This window comes from Fukomys damarensis, unplaced genomic scaffold (assembly GCF_012274545.1).
Source record: "Fukomys damarensis isolate Sample0158 unplaced genomic scaffold, DMR_v1.0_HiC HiC_scaffold_4, whole genome shotgun sequence".
NCBI classification, from domain to species: Eukaryota; Metazoa; Chordata; class Mammalia; order Rodentia; family Bathyergidae; genus Fukomys; species Fukomys damarensis.
In genome coordinates this window covers 45,955,382-45,976,026 of record NW_022900916.1, presented here as the reverse complement: position 1 = coordinate 45,976,026, position 20,645 = coordinate 45,955,382, and the positions used below count along the sequence as shown (strand labels likewise).

Below are 20,645 nucleotides of genomic sequence, written 5' to 3'. Positions count from 1 at the left end.
CTATGCAACTCAGCCCCCGGCGCGCACTTTGCCAGGTATGTGCCGCGGGTGAGGCGCGTTCTGCGCGGTGGCAGATGTTGCTGCCGCTAAGGCGACGGCGCCTGCCGGCTCCCGGGCTGTGTGACTGTCACACTGCACCTGAGCTGAACTTGAAAAGAGAGTGAAGGAAGGGGCTCGGGCGAACGCTTGTGGCAGACACCGAGGGTGTTGGTAGACGAGGGGAGGAGGATCTGTATTCACGCCCCCCGCCGTGCCCACGGCCCCCGGGCACCCAGTCTCTGCAAAGACTGGAGAAGTCGAGGCGGCAACCGGACTCCCTCCCGGGGACCCGGGGCAGCGGCTGTGACCGCGTCTCGGAAGCCACAACAGGTCGCCGTATTGAGACTCCGTTGGCGGGAAGGGCTACTTGGAAAGGGAAGGTTTGAAAGAGGAAAAAGGGAAGAGGAAAGGTTTCCCTGATTCTCCAAAGGGATACCACTGGGTGACACTTCTCTTTGCTACTCCACATGCTGACCCTGTATTACCCGGACTGAGTCAGGGGAGGTATCACAGACACCTGTTTGAAGAGACTGCTGCCTCTGAAGTCACCCGTGTGCTTATTTGGGTCAGGAGGTGGCCTGGTCTAACTGCTGGCAGAGGTCTGCTTAGGTCTATCGCGAGTGATTGTTTTTAGGACACTACACTTTCTGTTACAATTCTGTGAGGGAAACTTGCCCTTGCGGGAACCGAAGCCTACCTTGGAGCAAGGTCGATCCCAGAACCACGATCCTTTGTACTTTGTCCGACGTGAGAGGAAGTGAGAGACCGCGCCGCTGGTCGGTCCCGGAAGTCCCTGGCTGCGCGCGACGCCTCCACCGCACGTCAGCATGACTTTGCCAGGGCGGCGGCCATTGGGTGGATGCCTGTGGCCTCAGGGCCCATGCCCGCTCCCCCGAGGCAGGAGCGGAAAAGGACTCAGGATGCTCTCATCGTGCTGAACGTGAGTGGCACCCGCTTCCAGACGTGGCAGGACACCCTGGAACGGTACCCAGACACGCTGCTGGGCAGTTCTGAGAGGGACTTCTTCTACCACCCGGAGACTCAGCAGTACTTCTTTGACCGTGACCCAGACATCTTTCGCCACATCCTGAATTTCTACCGCACTGGGAAGCTCCACTATCCCCGCCATGAATGTATCTCTGCGTATGATGAAGAATTGGCCTTCTTTGGCCTCATCCCAGAGATTATCGGTGACTGCTGTTATGAGGAGTACAAGGACCGCAGACGAGAGAACGCCGAGCGTCTACAGGACGACGCGGACACCGACACCACGGGGGAGAGTGCCCTGCCCACCATGACTGCTCGGCAGAGGGTCTGGCGGGCCTTTGAGAACCCTCACACCAGTACCATGGCCCTGGTGTTCTACTATGTGACGGGGTTCTTCATTGCCGTCTCAGTCATTGCCAATGTGGTAGAAACAGTGCCATGTGGGTCTAGCCCAGGCCACATTAAAGAGCTGCCCTGTGGAGAGCGGTATGCTGTGGCCTTCTTCTGCTTGGACACGGCCTGTGTCATGATCTTCACAGTTGAATACTTGCTTCGCCTGGCTGCAGCACCTAGTCGTTATCGTTTTGTGCGCAGTGTCATGAGTATCATAGACGTCGTGGCCATCCTGCCTTATTACATTGGGCTGGTGATGACAGATAATGAGGATGTCAGTGGAGCCTTTGTCACACTCCGCGTCTTTCGAGTCTTCAGGATCTTTAAATTTTCCCGCCATTCTCAAGGCCTGCGCATCCTAGGCTACACTCTCAAGAGCTGTGCTTCGGAATTGGGCTTCTTGCTCTTTTCACTCACCATGGCTATCATCATCTTTGCTACAGTTATGTTCTACGCAGAGAAGGGGTCTTCAGCCAGCAAGTTCACTAGCATCCCTGCAGCATTTTGGTACACCATCGTCACCATGACAACATTAGGGTAGGTGCCATGAAGGGAAATGGGATGGAGGTTGGATATGGGTGAGTTGACTGTGGGCCTGTTAAGGTTTCACGATACTTCAGAGGAACTAATTTTTTTCTCTTTCCTAAAGGATTCAGGAAAATATCTAAAGGGTTTAAAAAAACAAACATTTTTTTGATCTGTGAAATGGGTATGACGAAGAGAATGAAAAATTGGTAATCACAGGCAAACATTAAGTATTGGTGTCTAAAAGTGATAAATATACAAATAAATTTAAGAATTCCTGTATATATGAAATGTGAAAATATATGTGTGAATCCATAAAAATATAATGACAAGGAAAGACAAAATTTACACTCTAATTAGCATATGAATATGATAAAAGAACAGTGTATTGAGTGCCTAAATGCATTCAGATAAAATTTTCATGAATATTTGAAGTATTATTTCTCCATTGATATTTAGAGCATGCATGTTTTTCTCTAATAAGCACAAGTTTTATTTTACAACCTTATAAAAGCTAGAGTTCAGACACCAAAGAATTTTATAATAAATATGCACATAATCACATGTGTGTTTTTATTATGGCTCACAGGTTATGTTTTAGGATATCAGGACTGAAACTGATCAACTCTACAAAATCAACTGTTACAATATTTAAAAGTCTAGGTTTATAGCTTCTATAAAAGAAGCATATGACTGTCATCTCCACATTTATTTTAGAAGCTACAGATGCCATCAGGCAATGACTCCACACCCATTAAGTATAGTTGGTATCAAGATAGAACAATATCTGATGAGGTTGATGGTCAGCAAGAGCTGGTTGCATTGTAGTATTTTTTTCCTTTTAGAATTCTTTCATGCATTATTTTATTTGGGGTTATGAACTTTTACAACAAATGTAACATATTTTAAATTCATGTTTTCTTGAGAACTGAACTTGTAGAGCTAGAATTAAGATTTTTTTTTAGATGGTAGAATAAAAAGTGTCAAATTTTACTTTAGTGAATCTAGTGAAATAAATGGTTAAACACTTTTACTTTTATGAATGCATAGACAAGGCAGGGATGATGTTAGTGCCCTTTTTTCAGCTTTATGATACTTTTCTTGCATAAGTAATCAGCTCAATAAGGATTTGGTAATGGCAGTAAGAAAAAAATTATTCCCAAGGTTGCTTTTTAAATTTTGTGTTTCTAGCTAATTTAATGGACTTCTTGAAATGGTTTGTGGTTTAAGTCAACTTAATTTTATTAGACATATTCTGTTGATCAAAATTTCTCATGTCATATGGCCAACTAATGTAATATTTTTATGTGAGGAATTTTTGGATAAGTTAACTAAGAAGTTACGATAAAGTAAAATCGAATCCTTATGATTTTGATTTAGTCTCATGTATTTTTGAAGATCTATTCGTATATTAAAAATTAATTATTGAAATACCTATCCTGTAGCCTATATTTCCTTTTTATCCAGTTGGTAATTTTATAACATCTTGAGAAGATGCAGAACACTTCAGTATTGTAGGAGGTTATTCTTTGTCAAAAAGGCTTTGTTTATTTATTTGTGTCTTGTCTTTGTGACATTTGAAATTATTATTATAGGAAAAATTACTATCATGACTTCAAGTTAGAAGTGCAACTGAATTAAAAAGGACTATTTTAAGAAATGAAGAGGTATTAAAAAGATATGCAATTAAAATTTGGAGCATTTTGCAGTATTTTTGTGAGGTTTCAGTGAGTCATTTTAATGTTATCTACTATCTAGATGATTGTAGGTATTATTACAGTGAATATTAATGAGCTGCTGATTTTCTCTAGTTGAAAGTTCTATTCTAGACTTGAAATTAATATTATTTTAACATTAGTTTCCTGAGATGACTTAACAGTTTTTATTTTATTTTGAAATTTAAGGAAAAAAATGAGGAAATATTAGTCATTAGTGACAATTTTTCTTGTATAATGTTTATAAGCATCTACTTTCTGAAATGATTTAATAAACTGAATTATAACACCTGGATAAGTAATGAATTTAGTTCAACATGTTTTATAGGAAGTGCATCATATGGGTTAAATACATACACTTTCATAGAACTTTGAAGCAAAATGGAAGTTACTTTTAATTTATGTTTCACTGAGGTGAAACATTTTAACTTTCAGGAAATTAAATTAATGATTTTGATTCAATACAGCAGTCAAGGTGTCAAGGTGTTAAGGTATAGAAATGTTGAAGTTAAGGTGTAGAAATGTTGACGTAATCAAAATGGGTCTGTTGATTTTCAACGAAGTGTGTACTTCATATAATATAGCAAAGTTTCTTAAGAAAATGTCTTTAGTTTTTCATCAAAATATATTTATAGTACATTTTAATTTCCTGGGGAAATAGATCTTTAAAAAACTCCTTTTGCTGTCTTATCTTTGGTTGTATTGTGTCTCTGCAGCATTACTTAAGAATAGAAAATAGTCGACAAAAGCCAGTGCCTGACTTTATCTTTCATGCTACAATTTTAGAGGATGAAGCATGAAGTATAAACTTTTTAGAAAATCTTCAAAATTTTTAGCTAGCATCAAGCTCTGTCTGCTAGGTGATCAAGAGTATTTCATTATACTTTCTGAGCTCTTTTTTCTGTGGGTATTACTTTTAATGAAAACAGAAATAAAACTGTGATCCTAAACAATGGTTATTAAAAGTTCCAGTTTATAGAAACATTGCATGAGAAGAAATAAGGAAGAGCATTGTCACTGAGGACTGGTAGAACGACTTGCTACTTTTTACATCATTTTAGATAATATCTACTTGGTTTTTTGATCTGAAGAAGGAAGAAAGGAGTGGGTCTGTCTTACACTACTTTTGTTTGTTTTTGTTTTCCTGAAATATCAAATAGGTCATTTTAAATTGACCATGTTTATTTTATGTTATTATTTACTCTACTAGTAAAATGAGGGTTTTAAAATGTAGTGTTAAGGCTACTCTGTTTCTTATTGAAGTAGAAAACATAAAAAACACAAGGTTACAAATGTATTGGAAGAGAGAATGCGAGAAATGTTGTTTTAAAGCAGTGTTTAGATTGAATGGACATATGGATTTGTTCCTCCATCCCAATCTTTCTTTCTGAATATATTCATTGATTTTCACAGGACCATGTTTAGCCTTTTATCTCCTCACATCCCGCATTCCCCTCCAGCTACCCTCTACAACCTCATTGGTAAAAAAGCAACTTGGCTTGGCTCCTTTGTCCTAAAGGATTTTAGAAGATAATATCCAGGTGATATTTGTCATTCAAGTGGTAGTACTTACCTGCTGCTAAATTTAAGAAATTTCTAAACGTTCAGAACTAATAATCAAAAACTATTTAAAAATTAATTCCGTAGACTGACACTTCAGTTTATCATTTTACCTCACACTCATGGTCTGGAAAAAGAAATGGTGTCACGTGGCACATTAAAATCATATGAGGTGTTATTGTTTTAGGCAATATTTTTGTTCTTAGTAATTACTAATCATTTAGATGATTTTTTAAGAGATCATGTTGCTCATAACATAACATTTAAAAACTTCAAAAATGTTGCCACTGTGGTCCATACTTCTTTCATTTTAAAAACAAATTGTTTTCCTCAAAGTTTCAGTCTGGGAAAGAAAGCTGCTATGTGGCATTTCAGTAAAGCTCATGTTTAGAATGAAATTTTGTGAATTTTTACTAGATAAATCATATTACGATATGGTTTATATTTTTAAAGTAACTTAGAGAAATAATGATGTGTCCCTTCTTTAGAATTCAATGTAACCAGCTTGTAAAGGCCTTCCTTTTGTTTTAGTCCTCATTTGAATTAGAAACAGTATTTGAAGAGGTATTTTAAAAATGTGTGTATTTACTTGTCATCATAAACTTAAGTATTTACTTTCTTGCCAAATAGATGTATGTTAGAAAGAAATTCTATGATGTTTTCTCCCAATGTGGTACCCTAGAGAAGGGGACAGTTCTGATTCACATTGGGTTGGCTATGCTATTCCATTGTCTTTTTAGTTTCCTTTTAGAGTATTGATTGACTTTGTTTTATATTTATTTTATAGTTACATCACTTATTTGTGAATTTTTCTCCTCATTATATTTGTCTTTGAAGAAGAGCCCCTGAAGTTTAGATCTCTTAAGACCTCATTGCTTAATTAGTAGTGGAAGAAAACTTATTTTAAAAAATATATTATTTTATATATGCAGGAATTGTAGCTACACAGCTTAATAGGAGCTGTTTATTCCATTAGTAGAGTGCATTTCTCTCTAATCTACACTCTGGCTCATTTTTCTGCATTCCTTAATATCACCGCTAGCTCTGTATGTATTCACACAGCACTAGAATTTACCATGTTGAGGCTGGTTGATATAACACAACCTTGTATTCCCATCCAATGAACTTTTTAGGCCCTTTGTGAGCAAACTACTTAATGGGACCTGGCCTAATGGAAAAAAATAAATCAATTATTTTGCCTTAATTACCTAAAAAGCTTTTGGCCTGTGAGTCGTTGAAAATGTACAATTTAACTTCTCTTTCACTGAAAGAACAAGAATGGTAAAAAGAACATTCAGGGCAGTGGAATTATTTTCGCCTTGGAGCTGTAATAATGAATTCACTCCCCTTTCCCCACTCTCCATATGTCTCCTATTGTTTTTTGAGCACAAGAGTATAATACACACACACACACACACACACACACACACACACATTTTTTTTTCCTTCCAGTAGCTTTGGCCGCTAGATTTGGCAGTGTTGGATTTTGTCTGGTATTGAAAAGAAGCCCAGGGGTAAAACTCGTCTCTTCATTTGTGCACAGGTTTGCTTGGGTCTTTGGTAGGCTTCATGTGAATGTCTTGCCCTTTAGTTTTCTCCTTGAAGAGCCAGCCTTCACACTGACTTTCTCCATGAAGCTTTCTCAGTCTCCCAAGCCTCTATCCTTTCTAGCTGGAATTACCCTGGATGTTAGTTAAGTTCTAGTCTATATATAACTTGGGGTTTTCCTTCTTGCTTCCCTAACTAAATTGAAAGGCTTTGAAGTATGAGTGTGTTCCTTTTGGGGACTTGCAATCTAATTCTGTGTTCAGAAGTAGAAAGAGATCCATGTTAATGTGTTGCTGTCATGGAAATAAATGACCAGTGCATGCCATGGCGAGTCCTTAGCCATGGAGCAGTGTCCCCTCCACATAGGCAGTGATCTCCTAACCTAAGCCAAGCTATATTTAAATTTAGTATTGAAGCATTTTATCTCCTAATGTACTAAATGCACCCTTTTTTTCTGTTTTGACTGGGAAAGGCCATGAGACTTCTCTGATTGTTTTACCTACTACTAACTCTTCTGCAGAGGTTATAATTAATGGTTGTTAATTACTGTATGTATCAAGTAGTAAACTATTGTCTATAAATGATGTGTAAGATAGATATCATTGCTATCAGGAAGAACTCGATGTTCTACAGGATTTAAAGGTATATAACATGCAGATACATTTGAAAAAGATCTCCCTACTTCCTGTTATTTACCTTTAGTTTTGCTCTTTGCTTATAATTGGGTTTCTCATTTAAGAGAATCTGTGGAGTATTTAAAGTTGTGTGTCTGATTTATTTCACTTAATATTATGATCTGAAGGTTCATCCATTTACCTGCAGATGTCTCAAGTTTATCCTTCTTTATGGCAGAGTAGTACTCCTTTGTGAATAAATGCCACATTTTCTTTTTTTTTTCTTTTTTAATTTAATTTATTGGTACATTCTAGGTATACAGTACAGTTACATTCATTACTGGGATCTTATACCTTTACATGACAGGTCTTGGTTCTCATTTTTTCCCCTTGTCCCCACCCTCCCTTCCCCCCCTTCAAACACTTTAATTCCATTTTTACATTGTGTCATATTTTTTGCCTTTTTCCTTATTCCCCCTTCCCTATCCTTCTCACTGTCCCTATACCTTTGGTCCTTTGGTCCTTTTCTTCCTATTTGCTAATTGTCCCATTAGGATCTTGAGTACTATTGTAGTTTTTCACACCAGAGATACTATTCGATATTTGCATATGTGTGCCTTATTTATTTAACTTAGAAGTATATCCTCAAAATGTACCCATTTAACTATGAATGAATCTTGCCAAATTTTCTTTATCCATTCTTCTGTTGATGTAGATATACAGGTTGTTTCCAAGATTTAGCTATTATAAATTTTACAAACTCCCCACAATAAATATAAGCATTATATATTGCAAACATGTACTAAGAAAAATACTTAATAAAAAAGGATAAAAAAATGGTAGGACCTAAATTTTATAGATTATGTGGGAAAATAAGTTTATTCTATATGTAACAAAAATGCAAACACAAATGTAAGTACACATCCTTATATAGCATAATCCATTTTGCTTGAGAATTTTTGACAAGTCTGTTATGTAAAGAAAATCTGAATCACGAAAAGTGTAGGGGGAATAGAAAGTGAGTTATTAGAAGTTAACAGAAAGAAAAAATAATGTTAAAAGAGTAGGATGACAGCTGTAGGATGTCAAATAGGGCAGCAAGGTTTCTTCTAAAAGTAAATGTCTTTGTGGTCGTGTGGTTGTAGTTTACTCATGTTCTTCATTTTCTCTACTAAGAATACTGATAATAGTGCTTTTGGAAACCTAATGTTATATCAGTAGCATATACTCTTAGGAAATCAAAATGTGGTTTACAAAGTTTAATTTAGTTTAACAGATTTGTTTATCACTTATTACCTGTCCTTCACCATAGCAATAAACATAGAGCCAACTTCCTAATTTAAGAACTGTGCAGAACCGTTATAGTGGGAGAGGAAGAAAATAAGCATAAATATATAATATAATGTCTGGTCATTATTAGTGCTCTAAAAGGAGTAAATCTGGATGAAAAGCCTAGTATTTTGGGGATTAGACAGACAGGCTTTTGTAAGAAGGTGATATTTCATCTGATGGCTCTCTGAAGAAATGAAGTTAATCTGTGAATAGATGAAGAGCTTTAGTGGAAGAGGAAAAAGTATAGGTTTTGTGTATACATTATCCAAATGCTTGGGACGAGAAGGATTTCAGATTTTTTCATATTTTTGGATATTTGCATCTGTATAGTGTGATATCTTAAGGCTCTAATCTAAATTTAATCAAGGGATTCATTTATGTTTTATATACATTTTATTGACACAGCCAGAAAGTGATTTCATGCAGTATTTGTATTGTACTTGTGTTTAGACTGCAACTTGTTACTGTGGTTAGTTGTGAAGTTTTCCTCTTGTGGCATTAAGATGGCACTAAAAAACTTATCAGTTTGGGAGGATAGTGGAATATAGATATTCAGATTAAGGATGCTCAACCTGTACAAAGACCTCAAGGTGAAAGAAGTTTGCTCTGTCTGATGCCATTGTAATTGAAGCAAATGGAGTGAAGGGATTAGTAGCAAATGGGATCTAAGAGGTGTTTGGAATGAGAATCTGTAAGATATTATAGGCCATAGTGAAGACTTCTGTTTTCTGCCGCTAGGTTCAGCAGCTACATTTGGCAGTGTGAGATACTGTCTGATCTTGACAATAAACTCACGAATAAAACCGCGCCTCTTCATTTCTGTGCACTTTGGCATGGCTCTTTGTTTAGTAGATTCCATTAGTTTTCTCCTTTGAGAACTAGTCTCACCTTTGGAAGCCTGCATCATCTCTAGTTGGAATTACACTTTATGTTACTGCCATTTTATGTGTAATTTATGATTTTATGTCTTGTTTTTGTAACTAGATTGAAAGGCTTTTGAAGCTTGAGTGTATACATTTTGGGAAACTATTGTCTAAATTCATTACTCAGATGTAGAAAAAGATCCGTAGGAATGTCTGGTAGATCACAGACAAGGTTTCCTGCACACCACGAAGAGCTCTTTAGGTATAGAGTGGTGGTGCCCTCTCAGGATTAACAATATTTTACTAATCTAGAGAAACTTAGATGAAAAGGGATAAAAAGGAAAGAATTAGAGAAGGTAAGGATGATGTGGAGAGTATCTAATTGCTATATTAAAACATGTGCAAGATGAGAAATACTCCAAAATTTTAAATGGTCATTTTAAAATTAACTTCTGTATTATGTAGAAATTTTCATCTTTCATTTGATTTGTTATATTGGCTTTGGATTAAAGTTTATATCCAATTATTTATAAGATTTTCCAAAACAGTACTTTATAATAATGAATGATTTAATTACTTTTAATGGATGAAAATAAAACTACAGTACTTCATACGGAAAAGTGAATTCCACCTTTAAGCTGAAAGGATAAAACTGGTCCTGCATAGATAGAGAACTAAATGGGAATTTATAGGATAATTTTAAAATTTTGAATAGAGGTTTGCAGATTAACAGCTGTCAATTCTAATATTAGTGCTTGAGAATATCACACTCATTTTGAATCTATTTAAAGTATTTCTATTCCTTTTTTCTCACTTTGCAGTAGGTACATGTATATCCTCTCCAGGTGTTTTGTTATTTTTGTGACTTTGTAAGAAAAATTTACATGTCTTGAAATCTGTGAAGACTGCCATAGGCTGTGTATTTTTCAGCACAAATCAAAGTGGGAACGTGCATATAGCAGAAGTATAATGAAAATTTACAGAGGCAGTGCTTTGATAAGCATCAGCATGCTAGAGAATTAAACATAATCATGAATGGGTAATTTGTGAGATTTTGGGTTAGAACATACATGTATGTGTATGTTACACATATATTTTATACAATTATTTGAGTCTAAGAGAACTCACTGTGTCATCTGCCTTTGGCACATTCCTTCTATTGAAACATCCTCCCTTCAGGTATTTCTGTATCCTATCTAGAAGTTCTGCCCAGAGGTCGCATTACTGATGAAGGAAGCTGGGATACATGAAGACCATCAAAAAGGAAAATTTCCTGGTATTCCCTAGCCTTTGCATATGATGGAGTTGTATAACACAATCACTCTTATAATACTTCTTTGTCTATTTTGAATGAGGAACTAGCTTCCTTTCATCATGCTACAGAGGGTAGGGCTGTCTAACCTTATTCTATTTAATAATGCTTTTTGTAAAAAGAGAGTTCATTCATTCACACTGTTTCAAATACTTTGAAGTGTACGAAAATGTTTCTAGTTCTTACTAAATGTGGTGTTTTTGAAATGAAAAATAAGCTTATATAGTATATCTTTGTTTTTTTTTTGTTTTTTTTCCTTTTCTTTTTTTTTTGAGATTCTGGTGATTGAACCCAGGGCCTTTGCACTGAGTCATGCCCCAGCGCATTTTTAACTCTTTTTTTTTTTGGTACCTGGGATCAAACTCAGGTCCTTGAGCTTGCGAGGCAGTCACTAGAACCACTGGGCTAAATCCCTGGTCCTCCATTTTTAACTCTTGAAACAGGGTTTCACTATGTGGCTAAATTGCCCATCCTGGGCTTAGAGTTGTGATCCTCCTGCCTCAGCCTCGCAGGGTGCTTGGATTAGAGGTGTATACCAGCATGCCTGGCTACTAAATGAGATTGACCTACTAATGAGATCAATCTACTATTGCACATTAGATACTTTACTGAATAAGAAAAGAATGTGCTTTATGGTGCTCCAAAATGTTTGATTTCTCTGCTTTAGTTCAAAGATATGAAAATCATGGAATTTTGATATGCAAAGCTCTTTAGAAATTGTTTTGTAGAAAACTCAGTTTATGTGAGTAAACCAAAGTGAGGCATAGTTATGAAACTTAAAATCATAGTGCTAGTTAGTGGAAGAACCTAAGCTTGATTCCTGGGGGAATCTTTTGAAATCTAGTACTCCTCCCCCCATATTTTTTGGTCATTTTATACCTATTTTATCATTAATAAAATATTACAAATATAATGGCAAGAACATCAAACAGGTCTAAGAGTTTCTCCACGTTATAATTAATCACTTCACAATTTATACATCTTTTCAGTGCAGTGAAGGATTATGAAGTAGTAATGAGCAAATTTAATATAATATGTAATATATCTCATTCTGTCATTTTCCCTTGATCACCTGCTAATTATTAAATCTTGCTGAAACTGAAGAGAATTCTTATTGAACCAAAAATTTCAACCCTGGATTTTAGATAATGACCTAAACTTACAATTTTTTGATTCTAATATTAACAACATTCCAATATTAACAGTAAAATAAGTGTCAAATCTTTTGTTTGACTTGTTTTTAATAATGTAATATGAACATGTTAACCTACCCCCTAAAATAAGGCTATATCACTGACACTAACCTACACCTAACCATCTACTTCCTCCTCCCATCACATAACACTTTCTACCTCTCAGTACTAAAGATCATGATTATCCTGTATTCTTAAAAATATTTTTAATTACAGATTTTTTGAATTTATGACAGAATATAGTTTTGCATGTGGTCTTTTGAGTTATCATATATATCTGGTTTATCAATATAGTTCCCATGTGCTGTAATTAAATTTTGGTTGCTATTTAATATCAGATTCTGCTATGTGAATATAGTGTAGTTTATTTGACTCTTGTCCTAATGACAGCACTCATGTTGGTTTCAGGTTTTTCTAAAAAGTTATGATATGTCAATTATTGACAAATTTTTTTCCTGTGTATATACCTTGAATTGAAATTTATGGGTCATAAGCATGAATGCTCAGCTTTAGAAGATAATATTAAGATTTTCCAAAGTTGTTTCATTATTTGACACTCTATAACCTCCAAATTGTATGAAGTCAGTAGTTCATGTAAAGAAATTACTTCCATTGGTATTTTTTGCATGATATTTTTGAGATGAGAAATGAATATAAGTGTAGCAATCATTACTTGAATTTTATTCAACTCTATGATTTGCACTGGAGGCTTCTTAAGTCCAATATATGAAAAACACCAAACTTGAAGCTATGTTATATAGCTTCAGTTTACTTATGTGAAGTAGGAATATGGATTGAAAGATTAAAGTTGGTATTCAGTTTATTTTTTGATATTTTATAGTATTTTATAAAATGTTTTATGTAACTTTTTGCAAAGATATACAATAAAGGAAATGTGCTCATTCCTTCTATTCATATTGTCTATCAGAATATTGCTATAGTTAGAAAAAGTACTTTATGCTAATAGAACCACAGGTATTCAGAGACTATGCATCGCTATGAAATAGGTCCTAAAGCTAAATATAAAAATGAAAGTACTCCCATTTCATGAAATGAAAAAGAATATTATTTCAAATGACTCATTCTTTCAATTTTTCATCTTTGTAATAAAATGCAGTTGTTTTTAAAAGCATAGAGTATATTCATGCTAATTTGTTGTCTTTTAAATTTTATTCATTTGTAGTGCATGTGTATAGTATATAACGATCGCATTGCTCATGGGGAATTAGTCGTGTGTATAACACATCTTAATTCTTTTATCTCTTTCCCCTTTCCCTCTCCCCCCTCCTACCATCTCCCAGTCCCTTTCTCATGTGCAAAGAACTATCTTGCTATTTCCTATCATCTGTCCCCTACTTTGCTCTTTATTTATGTTTTGCATTTCTCATATAAGAGAAACCATATGGCTGGGGATTTAGCTCAGTGGATCTGCCGCCTGCTTTGCAATCACAAGGACCCGAGTTCAATCCCCGGTACCAAAAAAAAAAAAAAAAAAAAAAAAAACCAAATGATATTTAAACTTGTGTATCTGATTTATTTTACTTAACATTATAGTCTTCAGATGCATCCATTTACCTATAGGTGACTCAAATTTATCCTTTATGGCAGAGTAATACTACTTTGTGTATAAATTCCACATTTTCTTTATCCATTCACCTGTGAATGGATAGATAAGTGACTTCCAAGATTAAGCTGTTGTGAATTGCACTGCTATAAGCATGGGTATGCATGTATTATTATAATGTGCTGTCTTAACTCTTTTTGGGAAGGTACCTAGGAAAGGAATAGCTGGGTAGAATGGAATTCCTTGTTTTAGTTTTGTGAGGAATCTCTGTAGTCATTTCCACTACACTCCCACCAACAATGTAGAAGGGTTCCTATTTCTTTGCAGTCACACCAGCATTTGTTGTTACTTGGTTTTTTGATAATGGCCATTCTTTGTGGAATAAGATGAGATCTCAGTGTTGTTTTAATTTGCATTTCTAAAATGACCTGAGATGTTGAACATATTTTCATGTATTTGTTGACCATTTACATTTCTTCTTTTGAGAAAGGTCTGTTCATTTCACTTGCTCATTTTTAAAGATTTTTGTTTGTTTGTTTTTGGGGTTTAATTTTTTGAGTATTTTGTTCTATTTTTATTTTTAAAAATTTTTTTGGAACCAGGGATTGAATTTGGGTTCTTGTGCTTGTGAGGCAGGCGGTGGAACTACTGAGCTAAATCCCTGGCCCTTATGTATTCTAGATATTAATCCTTTGTCCAAGGACTAGCTGGCATTTTTTCCCCATTCAGTAGGTTGTTTCTCCACTCTGTTGTTTCTTTTGCTGTGCAGAAGATTTTTAATTTTATATGATGCTTTTTTTTGATTCTCAATATTATTTCTTGTGCAGTGGGGTTCTGTTCAGAAATTTCTTTCTTACACCTATGTGTTCAAGAGTTTTACCTATTTTATCTCCAGAAAATTAAGTGATTGTGTTTTGATATTTAGATCTTTGATCCATTTTCATTTTCATTCACTGTACAGTGAGAGATACAGGTTTAGACTCGATCTTCCACATGTGCATAGCCAGTATCATTTGGGAAAAAGAGACTATCTTTCCTCTAATGTAAATTTTTAGTCCCTTTGTCAAAAATCGAATACCAGAGTGTTCCTGGAGCTGTTTCTGCATCGTTTTTCCTGTTTCATTGATCCGTATGTCTTTTTTTTTTTTTTTTTGCCCAATACACTGTAACTTTGTATTAATTCCTGCCTTGCTCTTGATGCCCAGGATTGCTGTGGCTTTTCTAGGTCTCTTCTAGTTCCATATGAATTTATAATCATTTTGCATGTACATGTCACATTTTAATTATTTTTTATCCTTTCCCCACTCCTCCCTCTGGCCACTCTCTATCTCTTAGTTCCATTCCCTTTTGCAAAAGGTAAGTCTCCTTTTACTTCTATCTCTTCATTATTTTTTACATTCTTCAAGGCCTGATTTCTAGATTAGTACATATTGTTTTAAATGTTACTAAAATATAGGTAACTATGATTTATACTAAATATACATTTAGGAAATATAAACCAGTACAAAAATATAAAGATATGTAAATAAAATATACATATTTTCATGTATTGATATGATTGATCCCTCTTATTTCTCTGTGAAGACACAAAATACACTACTGATGATGATACTTTTAAGAAGATCTGGGCATGTGGGAGTAAAAACCATTTCGCTTTTTATGTATATACATGTGGTTTATGATAAATACATATTTTTATGCTAAAAAATCTATTAAACTGTTAAGGGGACTCTTCAGTATCAGTTGGAGCCCTTTCTTTGTATTTTTGTATATAGAAGGTTTATTAGATGTTATTTACACTTGATCTTAGCCAAAAGGCCGAGAAGCGATACTAGATGTTTATATATCCTTTCTCCTATAATTTTAATGATTCACCAAAAAATATCTTAATTATAAGACAGTAGATAAAAGACAGCCTCAATTTGTATATCAGTTCCTCAATATACCAGTTTATTGATGTTAGTAAAATTATTAACCTGATTACCTAATAATTCCTGTCTGTAAAAATAGGTCGACTTTAATAGAAATTAAATGTAAATATACATATTCTTACAGTATTACATTGCATATAAGACTTACATGAGAGCTTGCTCTTATCTTACTAAATGTACATTATTTCATATGGCATTAAACTGATATATATTTTTCATACATAAAAAGTGTATTTGGTCCCATTAGATTGTTGAAGAATTGTTGATTATTCAGTACAATTAAATCATGGATTTCTGTTTAGAAACTGGCCTTTAGTTACGTTACAATTTTCTTTTTGGTTAAAAGTTCATTATTTAATTAATTTGTATTACCAAATTGTAAAATTACTGGTTCTGTTGAAAACTTTTTTTTACAAACTTGATCATTTCACTATGTTTTTTACTCTGCCAATTTCCGAAGAATATCTGAAACAGTTTATTCTCAGATATATCACAGTAATTAAATAAGTTACTCCCAAATATTAAAGATGAAGGGGAAATAACAGAGTAGACATGTTATATAAAGGATTACTGAGCATAAAATCAGCTCTGAGTTTCTTGTCAGCCATTGAAAAGAAAGAAAATGGGATATATTGCATGGCTACTTAGCCAAGAAAAGAAAGTATTTTACTTTGTGAAGGTTTTTTTTTTTTTGAAGAGTAAGGTTTAAGAGTAATTTGTCAAATAGTTCTTTATAAGTAGATTATTCACCAGCATCTGCACTAATAAATTTATAGAATATATAGAAATACTTTTTATTAATTATTTTATTTACCTCTACAGTGTGGTAATATAATACAGTATAAAATGTGTAATGATCAGGATAGCATTTCCACCTTAGATATTAAAATTAAATTAACACATGATTATATATATATATATATCTGTTGGGTTCATTATATTTCTTCACATGTATACAATATGTCGTGGTAGAATCAGTAATTAGCATTTCTGTCTCATTATTGCTTTATGTTTAGATTTTTTGAGCTCCTTTCTTGTAGTTATTCATCAAAATATTGATTACTCTGAAGCTGTAGAACACTAGAGTTTTATACATGTAGTCTCCTGTGGTGTGGAACCCATTACAAAGTTTTATCATTTTCCTTCTCCCACCTTCCTTGATTGTTTTCTTTACTGTACAAAAGCATTTTAGTTTGCTATAATCCCATTTTTATTTTTGCAGTTTTTGTTGCCTGTGCTTTTGGGGTGTTTATCTAAAGATCATTGCCTTTATCAATGTTTTGTATGGGTTTTCCATATGTTTTCTTCTAGTAGTTTCAGGTCTTACATTTAGATCATTGATCCATTTGAATTTATTTTTGTATAGGATGAGAGATAAGGGTTGGAATTATTTTTGTTTTAGCTATTTTGTATAAAACTTTTATAAAGTAAAATGATCATATTCTAAGACTATAAATGTGTTTTCATAAGAAATACAAATAACTTGACCAAAGTATATAACTCCCAGATCACTATGAGAGTTTTTTCGTACAGAGTGAGGACCTCCAGAATTAGGATCACCATGGTATTTTTGGTTGCTTTTTTTTTTTTTTTTTTTTTTTTTTTTTTTTTGGTACCGGGGATTGAACTCGGGTCCTTGCGCTTGCAAGGCAGGCCACTGAACCGCTGAGCTAAATCCCCGGCCCTCACCATGGTATTTATTAAACCTACACATTGTTGCTGGGATTTAAATAAAACAACTTATTCAGTGGAGGTGGGAACTTTGACATCGTCATTTTTATTTTTCACATCAACTGATCTGGAAAAATGCATGCTTAACCAATCTCTTATATCATCAACTAGGGATACTACTGACTTAAAGTGTAAATTTTCCAAGAGGTAAAAGCAAACCATTTAAAACTATGATCTAGAGAAATCTCTAAAGTGCTAATTTTAAGTTTTATTTGCTGGGTATATATAGAAATATAAACAGAGATCCAGAAGTCCTGAATATAGGTTATAAATCAATTCTTTGTTTCTGAAGCAATACTATTTCATATCCTAAGATATAAAGAACACAAGATAAAAACTTTAGTCTTAGTGTTCTGGAGAGGAACTAACTAAAAATATATACCTGTAGCTACTTTGTTTTGGGAATTTAGTATTGTGGGCTTTTAAAGTCGTTGATTTCCCTAACATTGTCATGGAGAGGTAGGCTGAGCTTTCCTTGGTTGAGGCACATGGAGTTTGACTGGAACTTCTAAGGAAGGTAGCATCTTATAAAAAAGTGAGACAGCACTAAGTCTGAAGACTGTCTAAATCTCACAAGGCTGCATTTCCTTTGGGTAATTTTTTATTTTGTATAATTTTACTTTATATAAAGTTGATTTGAAAGGACTTATTTTCCAAAGAGGATACTTTTTAATCATATGCAAGGGATTTCAACTGTGTAGAACATAAATATGGAAAAATACTGGTGGATACTTAGATTATAATTGGGTGTCAGGAAGTTTTGGATAAAAATCTGTTTAATGGTTGATTTGATGTTGACACTTTTTATTGAGTTTTCATGGCTGTTAGCTTGTCCAAAATGATTTCATATTCTTTCCTTTTATGTATAGGAACATATGCAATATTCCTTTTCCAACAAAGACTAGTTGTAATAGACATAAGAAAATATGAAATAGTATATGTCTTTTCCCACAAGGTCTAGATGCATACAAAACTGTTTTAAGAAAGCATAGTTGAAGATTAATATTTTCAGGAATTGAAATGAATTTTCTGTCTTGGAGGATGCTGTCCAATTAGCTGTAACTACAGAATTTTTGCACTTGAATTTCATAAAAAGAGAAAATCTATAGATAAATGTTGTGATCCAGTCACAGAAGTTCTGATAAATATAGTCTTTTGGAAATTCTGATGGGATATTTTATTTTATTTTTTATTTTTTTGGTACCGGGGGTTAAACTTGGGTCCTTGTGCTTGCAAGGCAGGCCACTGAACCGCTGAGCTAAATCCCCGGCCCTTGATGGGATATTTTAGTCTTGATTTGAAGTGATATTAGTTAAATGATAGGGAATATAGTCTTACAAAGCTTCCGTAATAACTACTTTCCCGAGTACAGTATGTGGGATAGGAGGGAGAAAGAAAAGGAGAGAGGGAGAAAAATAAAAAGAATTAGGAAGAGAAGAGAAGTGCAGAAAGGATACATTCTGACTTTTGTTAATGAGTCAAAGAAAAGAACATATGTTGGATCCCCGTTCTGTGGCAGACATCACAGGAGGATGTAACCAGTGTTATTTTTGTTTTCTTTCATTTATTTGCTCTCCCCTGTGCTTTGCCACATTTCCTTTGACAAGAGATATAAATGGGAATAAGCTAAATAATCACTTACTAAAATGGAAAACATGAAACCAGAGGAAGACTACACAACTAAAATCATGTTCAAGTTCAAGTACTAGAGTTATCAGATAAAATCAAGCAAAGTATGTTAGTTAAAATAAGTACAAAATCAATAGAACATATTATGAGAAGCAAGTCTAGTTGTTATAAATGAAGCTTTTCTGGAAAAATAGCAGAAAAGATTCAACAAAAAATTCTTAAGCACAATATTATGTCCTTGATCAGGTATCCCAGTAGAACCACCTTATGCTCCTACTGAAGATTGGAGCCACCAAGTAAATAAGGCCTCTTATCTTCCTGCAGAAAGGATCTGTTTGCCCCAAACAGCAGTTGTCCTTTCCCTCCACCTTTGTGCAGATATAAACATCAGTCAGATATCGCACACAGTGCTTGAAAGTTTTGATCTGCTCTTTAAATGTAAGTATTAAAAATAAATAAATTCCATCTTTTAATCCAGAGTCTATTTTGGTTGGGTTTGTGAGTCTTATTCATCTTTGTTTCAGTGGATTTGGAGGAATTTGTTTTAATGAAGAGCTGGATATATAGTTTATCTTCAGTAAGATGTTTCTAAGCTCCTGTTGTATTTCTGTTTATTTGTAGTTTCCCTAGGGACAAGATAAAAGAAACAACAACAAGAATAACAAAACCATGGTCCTATAAAGCTCTGTCTCAACCTACATTACAGGGACCTGCTGGGAAATTTCTTTCTTCAGAGAACCTTTGCTTTAGCTGAAATCATTCCCACAGGGTTCATAACAATGCATAGAACATTACTTTGTGTATTGTAGATACTGAATAAAGATTACTTTCTCCTTTGGTTGTAGAGTTAAAGATCCATTCAGCTTTAGAAACTTAAGTCACTCACAATACTTTGTTCCTACTTTCTTCCACATACAAAAATGAAATTTCTACAGATGCAGCCTTCAGGTCAACATATATACAGAGATTATACATGAGATAAACTATCTAGAATTTAGATGTGTTAATACATTCCTCTGTAAAACTTTTCCAAATCCTTACTATTATTATTATTATTATTTTATTTATTTGGTACCAGGTATTGAACTGGGGACCTTGCACTTTAGAGGCAGGTGGCAGCACCACTGAGCTAAATCCCTAGCCCTACCTTATTATTTTTAATAATTGAAAGAAAATCCCTTACATTTCAGTGCTACTGTTCTTATCTCTTCTATTGACTCATTACTCTACATACCTGTCCTGCACCATTCTTCTGAATTTAAACAATAATTTTCACATTTATGCTACCAGGAATTATTATGACCTTAGCTTTTTTTTTCTTTTTATTGAGGTTATTGGTACAATCTAGGTATACAATACAATTACATTCATCAATGGGATTCTGTACCTTTACATCATAGGTCTTGATTCTCATTTTTCCCCTTGTCCCTGCCCTCCCTTCACCCTCTCGTCCCCTCCCCATTTACAAACACTTTATTTCCATTTTTTCAGTTTCTCATTTTTTTTCCTCTCCCTTATTACCTCTCCCCCACCCTTCCTACTTTCCCTACACCTTTAGCCCTTTACTTCCTATTTCACATTATTAATTATCTCATTAGGATCCTGTGTACTATTATAGTTTTTCACACCAAAGAAACTATTCGGTATTTCAGTTAAAGAAATCTCTGTATGAACATTAAAAATAGGGAATCCTAAAATAAAACTAAAAA

General features: G+C 34.5%; 1 protein-coding gene across 1 annotated transcript in view; it reads left to right on the top strand.

Annotated features, from left to right (window-relative positions):
• The first annotated feature begins 876 nt into the window (after window positions 1–876).
• Kcnd2 (potassium voltage-gated channel subfamily D member 2) overlaps window positions 877–20,645 on the top strand; it is a 483,658-nt gene continuing 463,889 nt past the window's right edge. Inside the window, exon 1 of the mRNA XM_010635374.2 lies at window positions 877–1,956. Within this exon, the coding sequence (XP_010633676.2) occupies window positions 899–1,956 (1,058 nt within the window). The 5' untranslated portion in view covers window positions 877–898. The remainder of the gene's footprint in view (window positions 1,957–20,645) is intronic.